This window comes from Vanessa tameamea, chromosome 21 (assembly GCF_037043105.1).
Source record: "Vanessa tameamea isolate UH-Manoa-2023 chromosome 21, ilVanTame1 primary haplotype, whole genome shotgun sequence".
In the NCBI taxonomy this organism is placed as follows: domain Eukaryota; kingdom Metazoa; phylum Arthropoda; class Insecta; order Lepidoptera; family Nymphalidae; genus Vanessa; species Vanessa tameamea.
In genome coordinates, this window is record NC_087329.1 from 1951195 (window position 1) to 1977369 (window position 26175).

The following is a 26175-nucleotide window of genomic DNA, read 5'->3' on the forward strand; positions in this document are numbered from 1 at the left end:
TTCAAGTGACAGAAACAGGTTACAAGATAATCACATATATAGTATAAATTATATATTTACTATATCATGTTTTTAAATAATAGATATAATTTCTCTAAATTCATGAGTTAATTCTTAATATTAATAATTCTTCTATGCAAAGTTTTGACATTTATTACGTTTTCACAAGCGTTTGGAGTCTAACTACGTTCTCATAGAATATATATATTGTATGACGATACTACATACTACCTGTATATATGACAGTGTTATCATAATATCTAAATCAATGAGATCAGCAGTTTTAGCATTATTACAGAATAAAAAAAAAACAAAATGAGACCTTCGTCTATCAATATAGACAGACAATTGCTATTCAGCCGTTTTAAAAATGGCTGCTCATTTAAAACAATTTTGTATTTAATTTTCAATAGACAAGTATGCTTTAAAAGTAATTATATCTTCGCATTGTATATTCATTTACTAAATTCCATAATTTAATGGTATGTTTACATAAACTATAGTGCAATGTTTATTATCAATACTGAACCGTGATGTAATTTTTCTTTAACATTTCTCTTGTTGGCAGTTTCTTAATTTTGTGCTTCATTTGTTTTTATAATTCCTGGCGATCGGTGGTGAAGATATATACCGTGAGATATCCTGTGTCTAGTGTAAATCTTCCATATGTGTATCCACCAACCCTTGCTTGGAGCAGCGTGGCGTAAGTTCCAAACACTCTATTTTTTATGATATAGGTAGGCGAGCGGGCAAATGGGCGTCCTGACGGTAAGGGTTACTGTAAGAACTATCAACCATTCCTTACATCGCCCTTGCGCTGCCAACCTTCGTAGCGTTATATCCCTTGTGCCTGTAATTACATCGGCTACACAACCATATTTAGTCTTACAGTTTGGCAGTAAAGTCTCTAATGAATGGTTGAAACCAAACCAGATGGGCTTGCACAAAGCCAACCATTAAATGAGCCTCAAAAAGGACCTTAACTGAGCAGTGGGTAATTTTTTAAATTATATTTGTATTTACAAACATGTTCTATGCATTTGGTGTATCTAATCTTTGATTGGTATCAATGTTATCTTAATGTGCTTGCATCACAATTTAAGTTTCCTGATAAACAACCTTAGCAACTGGAGAATTACAGACTTTTACTACTAATGCGAGGCAGTGACTAAGATAGAGGAAGTTAGTGTTGCTTGATGTAATTTTGATCCGTTTTTTGGGTGAGCCATTATATCCAGTCAAGAAGACGCTATTACACTTATTTCTGTTAGACATATAAAAGTGGACTGTATTTTTTACGCTGCTGATACATGCTGAGATGGCCCAGTGGTTAGAGAGCTGAGATGGCCCAGTGGTTAGAACGCGTGCATCTTAACCGATGATTTCGGGTTCAAACCCAGGCAGGCAGCACTGAATTTTCATGTGCTTAATTTGTGTTTATAATTCATCTCGTGCTCGGCGGTGAAGGAAAACATCGTGAGGAAACCTGCATGTGTCTAATTTCAACGAAATTCTGCCACATGTGTATTCCACCAACCCGCATTGGAGCAGCGTGGTGGAATATGCTCCATACCTTCTCCTCAACGGGAGAGGAGGCCTTAGCCCAGCAGTGGGAAATTTACAGGCTGATTATGATACATTCTCCTAACAATGTAAAATAAATAACAAAACACAACCATCGGTGATGGGATTTAAAAGCGAAGCCACACGCCGCTAGCGCCAAATCTCATCTTCAGCATACTCCCACATCCTCGGCGCAGGTGACGCAGCCGTAGCAGTTGTATTAAAAATATAATTGTATAACTTAGAGAAAATGAACTATGAATAATTTTCCATAAGAAAATACAAATTATACTATTACTACTGACTATGACTTTTTAATGTATATTTTATGTAATATATTAAATTTACATATTGTTTAAAGTTAAAGACTTTTCAAGTGTGCAATGTTTATCGAAGACTTCTAGAGAACGTTGTAATTAAAAAGTAGTCTAACACGTGTAAGCAAGAATGTTGTGTATGTATCAACAGTTAAAATACTTTTGTCACAATAAATAATGTTTTCAACTAAAATTTCTTCATATTTTAGTTCATTATTATCTTTGTTTTAATTATTGTCCTTATCAATTCGACACGTCTCTTTATCATTTGATATTCTCGTCAATGACAGAAGTTAGATTTATAATCACATGTTGCAAAATATAATTTGCAAAGGTTACTTTTGGAAAGCAACTTGGCTGTGTTTTAAATCTTATGTAGTTGAAATTGTCTTGCGTTAGGATAGCTTGTGTCAAGAACTCATGAAATAGTATTTCCTAACAATGTTTTATTATCAACCTTCGCTGTTTATGTTTATTTTGTAACTGTCGGTACAATGACTAATCTACAGAGGCATTAAATTAAAGCACAAATATATTTTATATGAATTTATTTCATACATTATCAGATAAAAATTGTCCGCTCAGCGGAAAGGTACACATGGACATAATAATAAATTACTTAAGCTAAATCAGTCTACCAGTCGCGCCAAACGCGGGTCGTCTTAATCTAGTATCACAGATGAGTAGAGCGGTGGGTCGAGACCGAAGGGAACAGCGCGCTCGCGACAGCGGGGCGCCGGTCGCCGGGGGTCACTCCTCCGATGCGGAGGAAAGTTGTGTGCTGCCGCCTGAGCTGAAGGAACTGCGGCACGCGCTCGTTTCAGATCCGTTTCCCGGACCAGAAACGCCGTTTTCTCCGCTTTCACCCCCGTCGCCCCCTGGCGTCAATGTCCGTAATAAATCTAACGCAGCGCGTGCGCGCTGACCATCAGCAGCTGCAGCTGATGCTGCACCTGACGGTCGATCCCACGCGCTCTTCTGCGGTAGTAGCAGACGTCGAGCTTCTCGTTGTACGCGCCGTGAACGTAGCGCGAACAAAAATGGCGATACCGCCGAAGCCAGCAAAAGCAACGCTAATGCGGGCGTTCGAGCGCTAGCTGCTAATCCTGGTACTGCAGCAGACACAACAGCGGCTACCGCATGTGGCACGTGTAACATCACTAACGCACCAGTTAAAAGTCCAACTCGAGCTGCACGAGATTCTTCCCTATACCTAAATAATGAGGCGTTTGAAATTCGACAACGGATTGACGTAATTCTGGATCCGTTATTCGAAGGCGCGGATGTACGAGATTGTACAGCAAGATGTGGCGCCGCCAGTAACGGCGCGGAGCTTACTGCAGGTAAGCCTTTTCGTAGATCCTCATTTGATTTGGCCTCCCTTCGCGCATTCCGAAGACTTGCAACAGATGGGCAACGAACAGGACGTTCCGGAGGTAGAAGAAAAGGTCCAAACTTGCGATCAGTTTCCGTCACATTGTCCGGCACGTCGATTTTTAAAGTAAGTCCTTCGCCCTCCTCAATCAAGTCTGGCAAATTCACATGAGGCTCATGAAGTTGAAGAGCACTAGCTCCATGTGCACGCGCTCGTAGACCAGATGATCGCGCTGCTCGATATATCCTCGCATACATGACGCAAACTACAGAAACTGGCGCGACAATGCCAGCGAATAAGTACACGACGTAGTAGGCGAGCTCGACTCCCTGAATAGCGGGCTCGAGCGGATAGTAGTGGCGCACCACGGCAATGGTGGCGCGAACAGTAGCTGCAACGGCAGCTGCGAGCCAAGTGACTGCACACAGTGCGGCAGGCCGGCGTTGCAACAGTCGAGTGTGGCAGCGCAGAGGATCCGTGACAGCGTGGTGCTGGTCCAACGCAATAAGCGTGACCGCCAGCAAAGCGACCAAACTGCACGCCGAGGCTGCGGCGTCACCGGCCTCCACCCAGCCGGCCTCCTCGTTCGCCGTGTGCTCTCCGAACAGTGCGGGCGCGAGGAGGGTGGTTGTCACCAAATTCGTCGCCAATAGGTTAATGACGAACCTAGAACAAAAGAAAACACTCATAAATAAAGTAATAAACGTCATAAATGTACATCACGAGGTCGTGTTCGTTTAAGTATACTGTTCTATAAACAGTTTCAAGTACGCAACAGAAGCTTGTTGCAAAATATCTACTCAAATCTTTCCTTGAAGTATAATTTAATTTTACACTAATGATGATTTATAGTCGTAAGCCCAAACTGTTCGAGTTAGTTCTCATTCTACGTTTAATTCAAGCGTCGTTGTAATAATAAAAATGTTTATAAACAAAGGACTACAAGAGTCTACATGAATATACTGAAAATACTAGGCATACTCGCGTAACTTTGTAAATATTCGAGAAACCACATGAACAGCACACGATATTTGACAAGTGGTCAAGGGGACGTTCAGACACACCCGTGTGTACTCTATCGAAGAAACGGTCCATATATTTCTTGCGTCAGCATCTATTTCATTGTCCTGTCATTCCGAATGTTGTAACTTAGATGCGGTAGATTGTAAACATTGGAACATGACTTTCGTAAAGTGTTGCAGCGTGACCGAGTAATAGTATTTACGTGCTATTTGCTATTCCGGTCTCAATTTCAAATGTTGCCCTCGAAATGCGTCCACGGGTCAAGAAAACGATACCGCAGAATATTTCTTTAAGACTAAAAGAGGAAACAATACAATGGGTTATATTTTATGCAAACAACGTTCTAATAAAACGACAAGGAATGGAGGGCATCCAACGTTGATAATTAATGTGTACTTTTAATTGCTATTTATTTGATTATTATATGATTTAGCAAAACTCATCACTTGGTGTGTTTAGCACGTCACATTTAACTGATCTCAAAAACGTATTAACATATATATTTCTCTTATAATTCTAAAAAAAAGATTGTTTTGTGAAGACGAATATTATTTGCATATTTTAAGGGTGGCAACACTTAAGGAAATTATGGTCGCCGATAAATTTAAATCTGTGTATTTTGGTTTAAGAGAATCGTTAGCGGCTTTGATAGTCAGTTTTGACGTTTTATATATAAGGCTTTAACTAAATCCATTTTTTTTTTATTTAACACGACCAATCAAATACATTGAAATCGTTCATTCGTCATTTATTTTTCGGTTCAAATAATTGAATCACACTAAAATAAGTTTTGAAATTGGAACTGAATATTTTATAAGCATTTAGTAAATATACATTCAGATTTATTATTGTTATTTATTGCTATGGCAATTTGGTATGCCAAATAATATTATTTCATCATTTTATTGAGGAAGATCTCGTTCAAATTTATTATAATCAACTTTTTATATAAAGTGTTCAAGGTAAGGTTATTCTGAAAACTGAAACAAACATAACCTCCAAAGTGTAAATTGACAACGTTGAAAATGAATGCTGCTATAAAGCACTTTAACACTTCACTTGTTTTTTTAAATACATATTTTATTCGGGTCTCAAATGCGACAAAAGATTTTTATTTTGCCCGATGTTAGACGTTAATATTCGTGACCATGTAAAATGGCGCAGTCGAATATTTAGCCAAAATAAGAAAGTTGTTGATAGCTATTAATACGTTACAATCACATGATGATGATGTCGCCCTGGCTGATTTCGGTCCGATCTGGGCTTCGAATCCAGATCCTCGGGATCTGGTGCCTTATACCTAGCCACTACACCAAAGAGGCAGTCAACAATAACATAATATACAGTATGCGCTTAGATCAATTTAAACGAATATGTGGCATTTACTTTAAATTATTTATATCAAAAATAAATTACATACATAACATAATCAGCCTGTAAATTTCCCACTGCTGGGCTAAGGCCTCCTCTCCCGTTGAGGAGAAGGTATGGAGCATATTCCACCACGCTGCTCCAATGCGGGTTGGTGGAATACACATGTGGCAGAATTTCGTTGAAATTAGACACATGCAGGTTTCCTCACGATGTTTTCCTTCACCGCCGAGCACGAGATGAATATTAATATATGCCGTATTACTTGATATATTAATTGCTTTATCTATTTTTAATATACTGGCAACGATGGCAAAGGTCGTCTTCGATGACGATTTCTCAACGAAGTGGTTCAAATTCCTTCCATTTTATTCCAATATTAACATAGGTAGGCCCTTGCAGTTGATGATGACATTGCCGACGCCGAGGCCTTCGAGCATACATGATATATTTGAAAAACAAATTGTTCATTTAAAATTGCATATACGCGCATACATTTCTCATATAGGCGGAATCGGTGCTCGAATAGATGAATATATTTGCCGCCAAGGATTCCAGTAGTTTAGTTTCAATCAAAACTCTTGCACTTAATATCATAGCTGTTTCTATCAAAATAACGAATATAAAACTTCTACGTGTGTGTGTGTAATGTACTCTTCCTTAAAGGTTGAAACGATTTTAATTTTATCTTTTGTATGGGTTTGGTGAATGATTTAGGGCCCAGTGGGTATATAAATATATAATTAATTAAATAAAATAAACGCTTCACATTCGCATATAACAATATACATTAAATTTAATTTGGTTTCCAAATTTGAAATGCTTTTTTTTACTTAAGAAAATTGTCTAGCATAATATTTATGCGAAAATTATTCAGCCAATGAATAAGGAAAATTTACGAAAATAAACTCTTAAAGAACTTAATAATCTTAAACGATTTTATATTTAATTACATCTGAATAGATTATAAATACAATTCCAACGATAAAAGAGTCTAGTGTTATTCCGAGTTAAAAAAAAAATCCAAGTATCGGATGTCATTAATTAATTTAAAAAACATTCATGACATAAACAGAACTATAAAAATATTAATTTTTATAGTTCTAGCAAAGTGTGTCAAAGACTCCACGTTTATTAGTATCCTCTTAAAATGATTCCGATTATATTTTTTGACGTCTAAAGTCCAGATTACTATTGAAGTAGATGTGTCTCAATTTCTTTTATAGCACAAATAATTTACAACCGCCGTCTTCAAGAAGTATATTTCTGAACAAATCTAAATTACACGTGAAGCAAGGCTATTTAAATTTTATTTTTATTTGACTAACATATGTTTTTAAAATTACATAACATTTTAAGTGCAATTCTGTAAGATATCACTTCGTTGGTATATCACTCGTGTAATTTTGATCTATATAAATACATATATATATATTTTATATAATATATAGATGGACGAGCGAATATACCGCTTTATAGTGAGCCTGTTATGTCCATTCTATTACACTGGCTCAGAATAACACTGAGTGTAGTTGTTTGGCAGTAGAATATTAGTATTATTATTTTTATAAATAATGTCATACATCACTCTGGCCTTACACGGCTGTCTGTGGTGATTTCGAATTCGCTTCCAGAATTACGACTGAAACTCGAGCGTGAATGATTAATTTCGAGCAATTCGGTTGTCTTATTATAGTTGCATGATGGTAGTGAACATTGTGTAAATATATGAAGCTTGTATACAAATCCGAGTTTACGAGATTCGAGCGTAATCTTCAACGAAACAAGGTCGGGGAAACCCAGCGTAACTGGGACAACATTATCAAATTGATAATGTTCTAATATTCACGATCAAAACATATGAATACGGATATTCTTAAGTAAAAAATGTATCTTTGTCAAATACGTCAGACTCTGACGATTAAGTCGTTTAAACAAATTAAAACGTTGTAAACTTCATCTTCAATAAATTAACATATATATATGTCGGTAGTTAGGTAGATAATAAGAATATATCTGTCTGTCAATATCCCACGACTAGGCAAAGGCTTGGAGGTGTTTGAAGTTAATTCCGCCACGCTACTCAAATACAAGCGGATACACATTTGGCAGAATGTCAAATACAGTCTTCTTTCCTCAAAAATAATTGGTTGTAATCTAAAATTCACAACCACCCATTGGACGAACACTGATATACACATGTAGGTATTTTGGAAATTTACAGATTAATTTATAACATTCAGAGAACTAATTAGCATATTAGCATATTCATAAGCCATCATGAGTAGTCAATGGAAAATGTTCATATGGTCAATACTACTTGAACATTATCCAAAGGATTCCGTGCAATATTTAATTACCTATCCTACTTTGACGCAACCATATTTATGTATTTAGAGACAATGTCGCAATTGTGTTTATGATTACGCATTCTATGGGTCATTACGTGTCTAAACTTCGTGTAACGATTTGAAATGATTTACAATCTACCCAATACTACGGAATAATTCGAAAATTTAGTTGAAAAACATCATCGATATAGAAATCTAAACTTTATTTACCAATACATAGAAGTCAATTTCTGTTAATGGAGATTATTTTTATGACAATAGCTTCGAAATACAAGTTAACAGAAGGATGTATTTCATTAACAGCTGCAGTGCCATTCGATTAAAAACTCCCTTTGATGATGAGTCGTTAAATATTAAAAACGAACTTACGGTGATACGCTATTTTGATACGTGTATCCTTTACGTTATGAATATTATATCTAATGTCGCTTATCACTTTCTGACATTACACGATCGTGTTCCGAGTTGATTGTCGAGTTTGGTCTTGCACAATAACTTAACTGGAGTTGCGAGAAATTTGCTCATTGTAATATATTTTTGAAAACGCAAATATAATACATGAACTTTGTTATCAAATAGTTGTACTCCGCGGCTTTTTTTGCGTTTCAAGGGTGTGTCGTCTGTTATTAGACATAAAAAATCCCGCCAAGAAATATCCTGTCCTTCCTTGGAGTTCAAGCTTACTTCACACCAAATATCATCCAATTTGGTTCAGTAGTTATCCGTGAAAGAGACAACACATATACAGATAGACAGACAGGGTTACTTTAACTTTTATAATATTAGTACAGATTAATCTTATTTCGTTAATAACATGTCTAAGAAACCAAATATAAAGCCAAAAATGTTGCCAAAAAGAACACTTTTTACCGGAGACAATTTTTTATGTAAAAATTGGTATTAATGAAACTTTCCATGGCAACACCATAAGTGGCTTAATGGTGTATTGTGTCGAATTTTTAATAACATTATAATAGACCATTAACGTTTAAATAGCACCAGTATATTTGTTTTAATGGGGCTTCAAGTGCTACGTCAGTTTCCCATACGAGGTTGAACTAGACGATTTAAAATATTTCGAAATTAGCAAACGCATTATTTGTAAATTATAATTCATTATAAATTAGACTTTATTATAAATGTGATCAATCTCGGTTATGAAAATTTCAATATAACTGAATTGTTTAAGCTCAAATGGTAGACAAGAAATACTGAGGTCTCGCGTGTTTATTTTTGTTTAATTAATCACTTTGATTACCTGAATAAAAACTTTTTTTTTAATGTAATCGATGACATTCAGCCTAACCATTAAATGAATGATTACCATAAAAAAATTCAAAAATCGAATGAGTTGTCAAGGATGGCAGGACTTAATATTTACAACAACGCGATCCTTGCCAGCCTGGTCGTCACCACAACAATGAATCGCTTATCAATCCATCAATCAAACGAACAATAGTTGACGCATGTGCACAAAGGCCATTTAACATACGCACTTAAATTACAAAAGGTTAAGTTTATAGGAAGGAAAGTAAAGTAATTTAACTTTTTAAGTAAGGAAAGAAAACTTCCAATAATATTTAATTACTCGTACTTAATTTGATATGACACTTAAAAGTTCCGCCAGATTTTTGTTCCGTGTGAAAAGCATTATGACATTTTAATTTGCACATGGCAACATTTTTATCTGTTTATCAATGCGAGATATCAATAATTGACAATCTTGTGAAATGACTTTTAAGAAACTACTTTAATCTTTACTACAGTATGAAGATGAATTTTTTATTTGTTTATGCAAACGCGATCCACCTTCATCAGTGCGAATTTTAAAAAAAAGTTTTTTTTTTTTAAATATTTAATGAGCAAGATCAAAGACCAAAAGACTACAATTAAAAATAATTTTAAAAATCCACAGCGTGTAAGAATAAGAGTGTTTTAAACATTCTCTTAACAGGAAATAAGGACTTCGTACTGGAGTGGGGCGTAATAAAGTCCAACGAAGACTTTTCTCTTATAAAAGAAACTGCTTCGGAATTCAAACACGATTAATGCGAGTTATGGAATAAACATTTCGAACTGGCACCCACGACAAGAAAGATTAATAAATTACTTTTTAAAATTAGTTTGATTCATTTGCAACAGCTGAAGCTACAGATATCCTCGACATTCATCATTCTAATATCCTGTTTTATTCAGGCGAAAAGTATGCCGATGGATCAGAGATTCCAGGAAGAAAATAACGAAAAGACGAACAAATTTCACGTTATTTAAGATAAATCATAATAAAGATGATGGATTCTTTATGAGTCCCAATCGAAGTCAATGAACTTTACATAAGTGAAATGGAAGAGAATAAGTAAAAGTTCCTTCACCTTCCTAATATTTATTATGCAATTACGGGAATGTGCGAAGTTTCCCTTTTTCCCTCGACCTCATTTTACGAACTGCCTGTTTATCTCTTTCTAACAACGTTAGTGTAAATGAGACAGCGATGTGCGAACGCTTTTGAATGTTCACGATAATGGAGCACCGTTGCCTTCGAATTTATATAATTGTCAGGAGTTTTTTAAAAAGAGAATGGAAATTATACGATGATAGAAAGTGAAAAAACAACTTTTTTTTTATTGCGATCGATATCAATAGACTTAAATTTAACTTAATCCATTTTTTTTAATTGTTTTTCATGGCAAAGTGCTGCACAAATACAGCCACACGATATTGAAGTTATTTAATTTAAACATGAACAATACAATCATATTTTTGGAGTAGGACTTCAACGAACCGTACAAGCGTATCTTTTGTTTGACGTTTTCAAATATAAATGTATTTCGAATACAAATCATTTTATACGACACGACCTTCCACGGAGTGCTACGTTGAATAACGTAACCGATATAATTCGATCGATTTAAAAATACATACCGAATGTGTAATGAGCTTTTGTGTAATCGATATTCAATTTGTCTGTATTATTATAACATTGGAAATTTTCGAAATCGTTCACGCCGCGAAAGATTCTCAGCTGTTTAATTGAAGTTATTGAATATAATTGACAAGTGACTGATGCTTTTAAGATTTAAGCAATAGATAGATATAATCTCCTTCGTTTAATTTGAAATCCATACTAATATTACAAATGTGAAAGTACTCAGCTGTCAAATGTATAAAGTCGATTTCGTCTATAGCTAAACAGTGAAGCAACTCTAAAGGTAAATAACAAACTTAAGGATATTTTTAACTTTTAAGTAAAATATTAAACGAAGTCAGAATGACAATAGGACTTGGTGCTAATTTTAGACACAATAAAAAAGTTTAAATTGGTTTTTTTCATAGGGTAATACTTGTTTTCGGACTCGTTTACGCATTTTGTTAACATAACCGCTGTTGTATTGATACGAAAATCCCACAATTGTGACGTAATTATTACTGTGACGTCATATTATTTTTCAAAATAAGGATAATTGTCAATTCCATTCATGATGTTACGGAGTAATGAATGCGAGTAAGCGAGTAAATAATAAATTAAATAAGGCCCGAAACATACTTTGTGATTAATATACTTTGTTTGATTGCTCTATACTAAATGTTATTTTTCTTAAAAAAAAAAAAACAAATTGTAATATTTTTTATTTTTTGTATTGTTTTTTTTTTATTATTGAAAATTGAAATCCTGGCGGATATTAAATCGCAGCGCTTTTGTCACGTTGATTTAAAAAATTCCGATGGAAAAATTAACACAAGAACTCCATACATTTATTCGGGCTGCCAAAAAAACGCGCGTAGAAAACGCTACGACAGATAATCAAGGAAATACCTCATTGATGTTAAGTCGTAGAGCGTTTACGGAATAGTGTATTTAATTGAGTGTATATTAAAGTTTATGACGATATGACAGATTGTATGACTCAAGATGACGCGTCTTCACGATCGGACAGCTTGGACATTTTGTACTACACTATATACTTTTATCAGTTCCATGATTCTTCCTTATTGTTATAGGGCACAATAAATTTTATATAGTGGGGTGATTAGTAAAACAAATGCCGTCTCCTTCTTTCCTATGTCAAATTAATTATGAAAAAGAGAAAACCGTTTAGCTCAACATAAAGGTAAAGTAACAACATAGAGATTGGCCTAAAGCCTGCTCTCCTTTTGAGGAGAAGAATTGGAGCTACAAGAGCTTAAGATTCACGCGTTCTAACCACTGGGTCATCTCAGCTCTTACTCAGGTCTTTACTAAACTCGCTAATAATGTGTTCATACAACAATAATTATTACTTAACTCTGTTATATATTTTTCAAGTTTAATTGAAGTTTATAGTTAAAGGGCTAGGCTTTTAGTCTCTAGTATTTGTCTTTATAAACAACAATTATTTTTTCATTAAATATATATTTGATTTATTTATTATTATTTGCTTAATTCTAATGCCGCGTGCACAATGCCGGCCATTGTTATGGAAGATCCATTGTTCTGCGCGTGCGCAACCAAACAGTTCAGGTGTATTACAAGTTTGAGGAACTGTCAGTGTTTTTATGAGCGGATTTCGAACAAGTATGTTATATAATGTCTAACTGTTTTGTTTTAGTCACTTTCTTTTAAGATACTCGTAATTATTAAACTTGGTTATATCTTTAAATGGATGTCTCATGTTACATCGATCAAAGCATTCTAATTAATTACAATTCTTTATGACAATTATACAGGATAGTTATTACTATATATTACTATATATTTTTATTAAATAAATAAAGAAAAGTATAATAAATAAATTATTACGTTAATCTAAAACTGACTTAATAAGGATGTTCACATACGAAAATAAAAACGTCCTAAACGATTTAAACTTCGGCGATTAATTGCACAAGTGAGAGCAAGGTGCACTCACTGATTCCTCCCATTCATAATCCGATGGGACGGTAGATCCGATTCGACAGGAGAGTACACACAATAAATTTTTATTAGCCCGACCGTTTGCACCTAGAACTCCTTACCGAACCGAACCGAACCAAAAATCCTTATATCTAGCAACTAGACCAACGAGGCAGTCAAATTGCCTACAAACAATTCTGTATTTATTATGAAAATATGATCATAATGAGTTTCATTAATTTGAAATTGATGGATTATAAATTTAATAATAAAATATCTAAGCATTGATTGATGAGTAACTCGTAATGAATAACAGTTACTGAAATTACGGAAGTTATCAATTTTATTATATTCTGATAAATAATAAATGACCAAGAATTGTTTTGAATTTTATATCTTATCAGTACAATTACCTTTTGATGTCTTGATAAACTACTAGTGCGTTCTGTCAAACAACCGACCTGTTAGCTGTCAAACGTCACCTGTCAACTGTCAACATTGGCACGACGTCAAAAAACGTCAGCGAATTTTTTTTTGTCTTATTTAAATCTATCGTATTCTATTAGACGTATCATTTGTATGATCGAGATTATATATTAAACATGATGCGTGTTTGGAACATTTGATTTGACAAAAAAAATCCATAATGCCAGATGGTTTAGTTGGGAATGTCAATGTAAGTAAAATAACCTCTCGACATTGTATATAAATATTTATTATAACGAAAACTATTGTTATTGTGTTTTTATCGTAATAAAATTTCTAATCAGTCAAGAATATATGAATATTTAATTGAATAACGCAACACTATCCATATGTATGTACTGGTAGATCCATTGACCTTAACCTGAAAACAAGTACGTCTCAGGTACATAATGAAACATATTGACCTAATTTAGTGTTGAGCTTTAGAAACTAAGATAACACTAAATACATCAAAGGTTATTTGGTTAGATTTTATTTTAGGCTGAATGATGTTGGGTCGTGAATAAATTAAAAAAAAAACCAATTGAAAAAAATATCAAACAATAACATTAAAATTCTTACTATATAACCATGAAAACTCGATAATAGATTTAAATAAATAATAATAAAAAAGTAATACTTGAATTGTGCAATTTATTTTTGTGTGTCAATATTATACGTACACCACAAATTTAGAAATAAAATCGCAAATTCATTTCGACCTATTTACACAGGTACGTACGTAAACAGGAACGGACAGTTAATGCCCTAGTTTAGGTGACGAGGGATGTAAATTATTTCGCGGTATAAATTTTCCACGAAATGTATTTTTTTTTAACAAGTATTGACAAACACCCGTAATCTTAAAGACTTACGATCAGCATTTTTATTAATAAATACTGTAAGTCGTCATCTTTGCGATAGATTGCGTATCCGGAATGTGAATATTGACGCAAGTGTTTATTTTTTATATTAAAAGCAAGTAGAGCATATTTTGCTATCGAAATTGTCCTTGAAATAAAAAAAAAAATTAACGATGTCATCATACTTTACATTAAAGTAATGTTTAACGTAACGTACTTTTACATTTTATTTTTTTTTGCACTTTTAATTGATATAGGTAATTGTTTTTTCAAAAGAAGCTGAAAATATTTATGGCCTTGTTGTAACAAAATAATTGTATCTCCTGTATTGAATCTTACAACGAAATCGAGCGTTAAAATTAATTTCAGTTTCGCATAATATATGGGTCATGGAAGTATATAACACGGTGACATCAAGGCGAAACCAACCTGGCGTGTGGCCCTTGTCTACTAATTCTTATCACTAATTATATTTCGAACTAACAGCTCGTCCCGACTTAAACGGATAAAATTCATTCAAACTTACCCCTCCCATTTAAACATTAAAGTCGCCATTGCATATCCGATCGTATGAAATTGTATTTTAGGATATTTGTGAAAAAGAGTAACTAATGAGTTTCTTGTCGATTTTTCTCGGAAGAATCTTCAATACATTACATTAGGTTATCATCTTGACGATTCAAATTTATTTGAATATAGAATATTTTGATTCTGCTTTTTTTTTAATTTTTTTTTATTATGTTTTAATTTCTATACTCAGTAGTTTTGACTGTGCGTAGATTATTAGATATTGTTGATTAAAACTTAACTAATGTCACTTGTAATTGTTACAAAACCGTTTGTTTTAAAACAATGCAGATTTGGTAATAGCGTGAGACAAGTTTCGTAGTTATGAAATTCATACTACGTTCTACCTATACTTATTGCTAACTTAAATATGCTTCAGTGGAACCAAGATCTTATTTAGAGGTAAAATTAAAAAAAAAGAATAATATTTACTCAACTAGAGCGAATCTAGTATAACAAATTTGTATATAAAATTATGACTTGAAACCAAAATCGGCTGACTATGATAAATTAAATTTGCGGATAAATATTATTACGGAACAAAATTATCCAGAATTCTTTTTTTAAATTATTCTTGGCACCGTCAAATGGGTCACTTGATCATAAGTGGTGATGATCAACTAGACGTTGGCACTGTAAAAAAATATTAACCACGCAATCAATGAACTGCCAACCATGAGATTCGAGGTTTCCTTTACATACATGCGTGGGCTAGAACAGTTTTCACATGAGTAATTTTACACATGAGTTACGCATATTATTTTGAAAACTATATCTTGCTGGTGGTATTTACCGATCACTTATTCATACAGAACTATTTGTTATTTACCGAATGACAAACTCGTTAGTTCCATTGAAAATTCAGAGAATACTTCGATGTAAATAATTACACAAGTACCTAAAGAGGTATAGTTTAGCTGTATACTGTTTTGCGTTTAGAAATGTCGTCGTAAATTTTGCCAAACTATAAAATTCGCACGGATTTTCAACCATTTCTTATGGCTTACGTATTTTTCTGAATTAAGCAAATAGTGTTTTATATCAAAGTCAGATTTGTGCTTGACGACAATAGCTCAACGAACAAACTTATCAACTCATCGCTAAGCTATGATACTTAATTGTATTCATTAGTTCGTCTCGGCTTAAGAATAACCAGAACTCATAGCACACGAAACGTGACACACGAGTCTTATACAACATTGTGTCACAGGTGTAAATCCCAAGGAATTGGCTATACATATGAACTGACGTATTGCTTTTAAACAATTAATACAATTAGGAATTTAAGTAAATATACTTCCACACTTGTCTCGAATCAATTAAAATCTATATATGAAGCAATAACCACAGAGTCCACCTACACATGACAAAGACTAATTCCGTAATATGATCGCTCTTGATTTATCTGACTAGCGAAATAGATATATCGCTTTTGGCACAGTAATTTTAATATATTATATTATTAAAGAAAGTAAACAGCTATCTATGGTTTGCGTGCAATATATCTTTCGAGTCGTTTGTATAATTATCGACTTTGTTGCAAGTTAAAATTTATGTAACTTATTTATCTGTGGAACTGGCTGTATCTGGCTTGTAATATCATACGTCAAATAAAAAAAAATTTATACTATATCTATATTTGAATAATTTTATATATAAAAAATACAGTATTTGTTACAGATGGTATTTACCTAGTTTTAAATTTTATATTCATAAAACCGCTAAAAGTATTACCGTAATTATTACATCACTTAACGATCATCAGAGAGGCGGATGATCATGACGGAATCACATACCATAGGCTTAGGATTAATACGCTATCTCAAATATATAATATGTTAGAAATTCTTTTTTCCACACGAGTAGCCATTTTATTATATGCCAATATAAGAATTAGAACATCTTTCAAATGTTAAATCCTTCAAAATTTCGAACACGAATTGTCTATGTGATTCAAATGTAACAATAGTTTATGCTTTTCCAGAATTCATTAATATTGTCTGTAGTCAAAAGAATAGTAATTTAGGATAAAAATAAACTGAAGTTTAATTAAGGCAAACCATAAAATTATTTTACGTTTCTAGAACATTAAAATGTATAGGTTATTAAATCAAAATTATTACTTTTAAAGTAATATTTAACATATATTAATAATTTATTTTTTTATTCGTTTCATTTTAACGATTTCATTGAATTACTTAAGTGGCGTAATAAGAAATTAGTCATAAAAATTTATATTAAAATTAACGACGGCGTGTTTTTCCGAGATATTTTTTATAATTTTAGCATTGGCGAAGGGTCTCGACAGCAAATAAAATCAAAGTCACTATATTGACTTGAGTTTATGCATTTGAACCGAATAGGGAAGGCGTAAACAATATAGTACAAAAACGCAAAATCGTGTATTCTAAAACCAATAAAAAAATTATATTTCTAATCAACTAAGATAAATAAAAATTTTGCATTTCAATCCCATCGATTTCCATTTTACACAAAAGAGATAGATAATTGAAAAGTCCATATGTTAGAGCGAGACGCATCATCCAAATTAAAAGGCATGGCGTTTTATTAAGCACTTTGCTAGACGCCAACTAATTGTAAGATCGTGCAATAAAACTATTACAATATGCATTTGTAAGCACAGGTAATAATAAAATTATTTCTGCAAAGATAATTAACGCCTACTTCCTACGTTTAACTACTATTCATGGTCACTGTTACCTTTAAACTTGGTTTAGTAATCGGTGTAAAAACATACAGTTTTCTTACTCGTTGCGATATTAATTATAAAATATCATAAAGATACATAAACTAAGACATATTAATGGGTGAATTCATTGAAATGTTAAGTGCCAAATGTAATTTATTATGATGTCATCTGAAATCTAATATGGCGGATGACAGTTGTCACTTTGATAATGTAACATGAAAATAATCGTATTATAAAAGCCACAAAAATAAATAAAAATAATTGTATTATTTTTACGGGAAGTTTACGTTCCATTTTTGAAAATTTTGTGTCATTATTTTATTATTTATATACCCGTTAGGATTACAATTACATTTTTCAAACTGTTTTAGCCGTACAAGCTGTTTTCTTGAACTATTTGCATTATTTATCTGTAAGACAAGACAAAGACCTATGAATTATCTATGGATACAATATAATAATAGTAAAAAATCGTTAAATTATGTCCGTTAACAATGGAATAAATTACTTAAAATTCTACCATTTGTATTGATTAAATTCTTAAGATAATATATTTTATTTAAATTTTTTTTAATGATTAACATAAACGACAAGTAATTTGTAATGAATTTTAAAATAATTTGTCCTGCTTTACAATTTGGTAATCGCGTTTAATTTTTTCACGACAGTTGTTAACACGTGCCAAACATAACAACGAAAATGTTGAATCATTTTAAAAGCCAATTTAGCATTTCATAACTTGTAATTAGGTTTAATTTAGATTAAAAATTCAATATGAAAGTTTATTTTTAGGATGAAACTTAATATTATTTATTTATTTATAATATTTTACCTGTTAAAGAAATACCAGCTAAATTTGTATTTTCTATCTATGAACTTACTTTTTAAACAAAATAATCAATTCACTGTACTGTTCTTTTGAACAATACGTAACCTTTACCGGAAGGCCAGATTTAACTAGTTACCTTTTTTTTACAAAACAATTGATTGTAAAGGAGATTGTATATCAATCAAAATATCAGTTTTGTTTTAAATAATATAATTTTATTGTTGTCACTTGCGTTTTCCGTCATTCACATTTTAATTAAACATAATAAAGTAAATCATAAATGAGTGATAAATAATATTATCAACGTATGATTTATCAAAACAATTTAAAATTATTAATATTATTAACTTAATTTTTTTTTTTAATATTGTAGTAAGGTACTTTTTTTTTCATATTCATTCAGGTAATAAATATTAGCACCAGGTTAAGTCGCGGTAAGCCAAGACAAGATCAAATCGTCTAATTTGTTTCCGTCGTTTTCATATGGAAATTAAGATATACAAATTTCAAAAATGTCTGGTTCCGATAACCTTTGCGAAATAATAAATATGTAATGGCGCGTCGGATTGGCATGAGGATGTTTGTTTGTTCCGTTCAAAAGATACTTCATCATAATATTATAACAGAGATTTATAATGAGATTCTATACATGCGATTTTGACGTTTTCCGGTTTTCTAACCTCAAATCATGTCATTAACAAAATATCCAGTTACCATCATAAAAGAACTAAAAATATATTTCTATATTAAAATAAATGCATTTGTTTATCTGTATTATTACTATTGTAAGAAATGTTACTACATATTTTCATTACTGAAGTATTATCAGTTGTAGACTGTCTGTATATTGGACTGTATAATTTGTCATTTTAGAATTATGATCACATAAATTGTAGACCGGGGAATAGACAATTTTGGTGGACCGAAATTAAATTTAGAATATTCGGTTATAATTCTTAATTTCAATTAACAAACGTAACAATCGGTACTGGCGTATTATGTCAACCGTTATGGTAGATACATACTATTTTTTTTTTTTAAATTGTCAATTTTTTCTTTCTACAATGTTTTATATAAACAATAGTTGGTAAATAAAATTTATTCATGTCAGTGAAAATATCAGTGAAATTAAATATTTAAATGTGAGACATAATAAACATTTTTGTTTATATTTATTTAATGCGGGGATTTAGGATTTCGGTTATTAATATATAAATTAAGTTTTTTTATTGTTATTTAAATTTTATTTTTATAATTATGTGACTCGGACTTTGTCAGTTATTACATATTCAACAACTGTCACGCTAAATGCAGAAACTGTAAATACAATTTTGTTGTGTAATAAAAAAGAAAAAGAAATGCAATAATCACTTACAAAATATTTTTTAACATCCCAGAACACACTAGTATTTTTTAACAGTCCGAATTACGTTCTACTTTTTTTTAAATTTGCGTATTTAAAAAAAGGTTTGTTTTTTTTGCCAAAGAAATGCTTTCATAGCGAGGTATGCGACTCGAAAGCGGCGCTCAGCTTGTTAACTACCAACATGTCATTCATCAATGTACTTTTACCGGATCTATGCAGACATATAGATAGATACATACCTAAATTCTTATATATAAATATTAAATATTATAAAAAACTAAATATTAGAACTATTTGTCAATCGTATGGTAATTTATACGAGATCATTTCGTTTTAGAACTTTATAACTAAGAGTTACCAAGTGTCCCATATGGCGTAACGCTCATTTGAAGATAACATCAAAGAACAAGCAACCTTGTAATATTAAGCCATTGTTAAATGTATATACGCACATTCTAAAACAAATGAGTATTTCTTTATGTACAAATTACTAATATTATATTAATTAATAAACCTTTAAATAATTTAAAGGTTCATTTCAAATATCGAAGTTAATACGTGTTGAAAAAATAAAGAACATTTTAGTTGCCTGAGGTTAAATAAATTGAATACAGATTATATAATTCAAATCGGATCGAATAGATCGATTTTGTCAATGTTCGTCAGGCCCACGATCTTTTGATGAGTCATCGGCAGTTGGGCACATAGATTATAAATAGCTTATAGCCGTTGTGTGGCAAAATTCCTACACATTAATTTTAACATCGACATTGACAAAGCTGATATTTTGCAGATATTATTAATTTTAATATTTTTAGTATGATTTATAAATATGTACCTATACATTCCTTCTATGTTTTATGTCGCCCTGGTACTTACTTTTACCTTTTTTTCAACCAAATAATTGTTATAGTTCAAATGTTGTCTAAATTAAATATGGTTAGTTAGGAATTTCCTGATTTATTTTTATATTCCAATAATAATTTCAAACCACTCATTATGTAAGTTATAAATATTGTATTTTTTTTTTTCGAAATACTTGTGTCAAAGCAGAATGGAATGAGATCACTTGTCATAAACGTTTCTTTTCTCATTAAAAAAATATAAAGTGTGAAACCATAAACGAATTCGTATTATCTATACCGTACTTAGTAGTTTCATTTAATTCGTGAAGGAATGTCGTCGGTATTTTTATATCATTAGAAGATATTTAGCCTGTCAATCATCATAAACATTATTTTCAAGTCTTTATTACTTTTTGTCGGCAGTCTTCGCGATTAAACGAAATAAAAAAAAACTATTTTATAAGGAATAAACTGTCATTAAAGACGACGGCCGTGATTACGCCTTCTAATACTTATTTGAATTTTAGATTAGTTTTTGTATAGTATTTTAATTTAAAATACAGTTTATAAAAAAATAATGAATTTGTATAATTTATTTTAATGAATTGACTTTTTAAAACATTTTTTACCATGAACCTGACTTTTTATGCTATTCGACATAAGTAATTCAATAGGTAATACAATTATATTTAAAATATTGTATTCATGAAACCTAACGTAACTATGAATCGTAAATTCCTTCCAAATAGACAATAATGTTTCAAGTGGTCTCTAACCCGCGATATGATAGTTCTTGACATAGTTTAATAATTAATACGAGCCGCCTGTATCTGCACAGTGTCTTTGTCAAGGAGTTTAAAAGTTATGATCGTTAATTTAATACCATGGGCCTTTTTATAGTATTGTTCCTAAAAAAAAAAACTACGTTTGACGAAATCCAGCTATCATTCCTATTTAAATTTTCTTCAAATTACCATTTAATATCTGTATGGAATTCATTATTGCTTTTTAATCTGTCGCCCTAATTTTGTCGCGACCTCAACTTGCAAAATTGGAATGGAAAATTTTCAAAGCTAGCGATCGCATACGATTCTACGTCTACGATGTCTGACTTTCTCCGTGCCATATAGGAAGCTAAGTTTAATCGATCAAAAATAATAAATCACGTCATTTTTGAAATTCGAAATCGAATCGAATCGCACGAAATCAAAACAATGAATTCGAATGATGACATTTTAGGATGTAATCAATAATGAATTCTTATCAATACTCTGTTAAAACAATATCGATTTTTTCTGTTCTAGGACGAATAAGAATGTCAATATTGTTATTCGTTTAATTTCAAATTAAGATTATTCGACATTTGTCAACACAAGATAAAGTAATGAGGGTTTACTAATAGCTTTGTAAATAAGCGATCACTTTGTTATAATGGAAAAGATTATATGGAGAACTCTAACTATACTACATGGGTAAAACAAAAATACGTATAATTATATTGGATATCCTAAATAAATACGTGATAATCTAATTAATTACAACGGAAGAAATTACTACACATGTATTAATAACGAGTTTTGGTATATTTTTTTTAAGAACATTCGTGTTCGTTTCGTCGATACATAATTCGGAAAAAAAATACATTTACTTCTTTTTGTATAAATATTGTTCGTTCCATTTTTAAAATTGCTAATGATTTGATTTAAGCCCGGGTGGTTTACATGTAAAAACAGTGTCTAGAAATCTAGTTTAATACCTAAAAAGTGATTATAATGTTATTGTTAGTTCATAAGCATTTAAAACATTGACTCAGGGTTAAGTCGCCATGTTACACCAACATTGATTACCTATTTCCATTATAATTAATACACTCGTAATATCTTGGTAATATTCCATTCCCTGACAAAGACATCTTCATCATCATCAAACTTTAATGTACAAATCCCTTATCATACAAATAGCTAATAGACTTCAGACTGAAGAAACTTCGCACTTTGCATATAAAACGCAATATATTTAATATTACAATAATGTTTATCATTTATGAATTAAATATTGCTATAGAGAGTTATGTCGAGATTTATAGATCCTATTTTTATAGACTTTACATAACAATAAAAAACAAATACGACTATTTATCGATACCGACTTTTTACAATTTTGAAACTAACAAAATATCAAGTCTTATCTGAATATGTAGCTTAGAAAGTTCGATTTAAAATAAATATTTAGAAATTGCTGCTGTATTCGTATAATAAATCACAGGCAGGTTTCCCTCCACATTTGCCAGAACCAGAAGCTAGATAAGATAATTTATTACAGTTACGAGCATTGATCAACGCAGAGCACATTCTTACGCGTACTGACGTGATCATTCTCTAATTATGAAATTAAACATATCGTAATACAACTTGTACGAATACTGTCTTAACTATATTTAGCAATAGAATAAAACTTGTAACTATTGCTTTGATTTAATACAATTCGATCGTCAACGAGAAGCTGGATGACGGTGGATTTTTTACGCAAACTTGAGTAATACTAACGACATAAAATTTAAATTTTATAATATAAAGAAATGATTACATTTAACTACAATATTGAATCTATATAATGCATTTAGGAAATCATTCTATAAAACAATTTGAAATTATTATAAAATCTCTTTCAAACTATGAAATATTTTAAATTATTTTCATAAAACATTCTGTAACGATATACCGTTCAAATACGTATAACATTTAACACGATAGTCGCTTAACACAATTACGAATCAACAATTGAAACATTAATCCAATTAAATTGACCGAGAATCCGAAATGTTGCCAAAATTCTATTTAAAGTATTTATTTAATTTTATTTGGTTCAATTGCTTTCGTTGAACGAACGGACGGAAGTTTAAAAATCGTCTACCCACGACGATCAATTCCATCAGAATCAATTGCCGTGGAACTCCTATTCATGGCGGATACAATGATTCATCTGATAAACGCAATACAGAGTTTAACATTAAAATAAACAAGGAAGGTTAAAGACCGTTGACATAGAAAGCGAGCAACAGTGGCTCTTGTATGTCTGTTTATTATATGATAATGTTATTATGTCACGAGGTACGCTCCGCAATCACTTGGGAGAAGACCTACTAAACTCAAACAATTATTTCATAATTTCTCTTTCAATTATTTATTTATAATTTTTATTTTTACTACGGGGTAAAGGCCTCTTCGTAGTTATTTTCCACGCCGATAGACACTCAAGTTCATTACGTCTCGTCTTGGTTCGTGTGATAAAGTATTCAATCGCATTAGACTTTGTCAATATTAATACCTAATACCTAGTTATATTCACGTCACAGTTAAAGTGAAATAATTCTGTTTTTTTTTTACGAAATAGTTAAATAGTTAAAGGCTTAAGTGGTTACGACGTTAACCCTAATTTATATTTAAGAGTATGATCATTTCAACTTTAAATATTTTTGTACCGAAATCTTCCTTTCTTGACTTCTCGTAAGCGGAGTAATGTCTTGTCGATTGCTAACTAGTTTTATTTTACAATTTGTAATTGAGAGTCGAGATTCCGTTATGTGGGACACCGGTCTCGTCTCCTGTGATCTTTCAACCACATTTCACCGCAACTATAAATTTATGTTGCAAAATGTGAAGACTCAGTATATCTTTTTAATCAATCGCAGATAGCTTAAATTATATAATTGATTTAATATCCGTTTAAACCGTTTGATGTTGCAAAGGAGAAACAAAAATTTGCTCAAAAATCATCCACGAAATTAAACCTTGAGATTAGTGCTCTGAATTGAGAATGCATTTTTAATGTTATTTAAGTGATTTTACTATTAAACGTTTGAGATTACTATTTGAAACCTTTGTTTATCTTATCTTTGGCATTATGAAGTACTTTTTTAATCATAGATTATCAATAATCCCTATTTAGAAGACAATACGGTATACGGTTATAATGCCTAGGAACAATATAAATAATACCTTTTTACAGAAACTTTTAGGTAGACGTCATTAAAAAAAACAAAGGATCATTAATCTTTCAAGGATAATAAACTATAACTTCTATTGAGTACAACGAAATAAGAGTTTATGTGAATTACCTTGCTTAACAGTTACATTAGCCGAAAGGTTTTTATTGAGTGTCTTTGAATGGTAGACGGACGATGAGGCGTGACCTTCTTGATTCTGACGAAACAAGTAGAACGGCTTTGTAATTTTTTAACTTTATGACTCGCCTAAAACTGTCCAACTTGATCCCGATGCGGTATATAAATAATAAATAACAAAAGTATGTAAAAAGAAACACAAGGAGACCAGGTAGATGGACGGACCGACACTAATGATCTAATAATAATATGGGGGTTGGCTGAAGCCCAACTTGTATAGAATATGCTGGGAGAAAATTTTTAAAATCGAGCTTATTGGTTTTGAAGTTTGTTTTGTTATTAGTCCTTTGTTTGACAGTACGTTTATCCTTACATATGGAATGTTGTTTCTTAGCCTTTTTTGCTATTATATGTTATAAGACAACTCCTTTACTACATAAATGTATACATTATTATGTTTTAAATGTGTTTATTTTTATAGAATCATGTGTCGTTTATAAGTTTAGAATTTCCGTTTTGAACACATCGGCAATCCACTCTCTCTTATTGGAGACGGATTTCTGTAATGCCATCTACGTGGACCTGTTGCATATCGTTAAATCAATATCATTAACTTTGCATTAAAATTTAGTAACTTGTCCACCTTGATAGAGACGATTATATCTAAAGAATATACTTTTAAATTTAGTTTACTAATGTATTTTAGTGAAACTTACCGATTTGATATAGTCCTCAGTCCGGGTCGTCTACAGAATACTAATAGGGCCAACGAATTGCCCGCAGTCGATACCAAAAACAGAGCAAGGAGCACAATCTCCTCGACAAGCCGGTCTTTTGCTTCCATCCCCTCTGACTTCAACGCTCGTCCAGGAGACAAGAAAGCCGACTGTTCCATACAAATATCATCACTAACACAAATAGCACTTGCACGCAATCTAACACTTAGTCCGTTCGCAACTGCTGTAAAGTTGCGTGAAGTTTAGAGAACACGCTGGTCGAAGCGGCCGCGTCTTTCTCGTTTCACTGTCAGTTGACAACTGGTTACTGGAGTGTGGAGTGGCGAGTCGGCGGTCGGGCCAAACGACTCGGAAACGCGTGGCATCCCCACTCCGTGGAATTTACTTGAACCGATCGGCGCATACGGGCGCAAGCTTTGTCGTACCATTCAGAAATCCGTTGGCCGTTAAAATTTAAACTTGGAATTGGAACACGGTTATACACATAAATTTTACTCCCGCTAACAAATTTTGTATATGTTATTCTTTGAACTAAACAGATAAATAAAACGTATTACATAATTTTAGCTAAACATTATTATAACTACAATTAGATAAATAGTATTATGTACATTTGTGTTTTAATTTAAATGATATATTTGTAAATTTCAAAATAATTGTCGAATTGAATAATTAGCTTTTGCTGTCACTCGCCAGCTAAAAGGTAAAAATCGTTTAGGGAAATTGGCTTTGACCCAGAAATTATGATGTTTCAGTGGTCGTTTACATTTATGACGATACAGAGATAAAATATTACGGAC

General features: G+C 32.0%; 2 protein-coding genes across 2 annotated transcripts in view; both read right to left on the bottom strand.

Annotated features, from left to right (window-relative positions):
• Positions 1-26175, bottom strand: part of LOC113399561 (TBC1 domain family member whacked) — a 275772-nt gene that overhangs the window by 52958 nt on the left and 196639 nt on the right. The gene's annotated exons all lie outside the window — the stretch shown is intronic.
• On the bottom strand, positions 2414-25698 carry LOC113396893 (D(4) dopamine receptor). Its single transcript, XM_026634975.2, has 2 exons — positions 25355-25698; positions 2414-3921 (listed from the first exon to the last, which is right to left on the bottom strand). The coding sequence occupies exons 1-2, from the start codon at positions 25531-25533 to the stop codon at positions 2631-2633; spliced, it is 1470 nt and encodes a 489-aa protein (XP_026490760.1). The 5' UTR covers positions 25534-25698; the 3' UTR covers positions 2414-2630.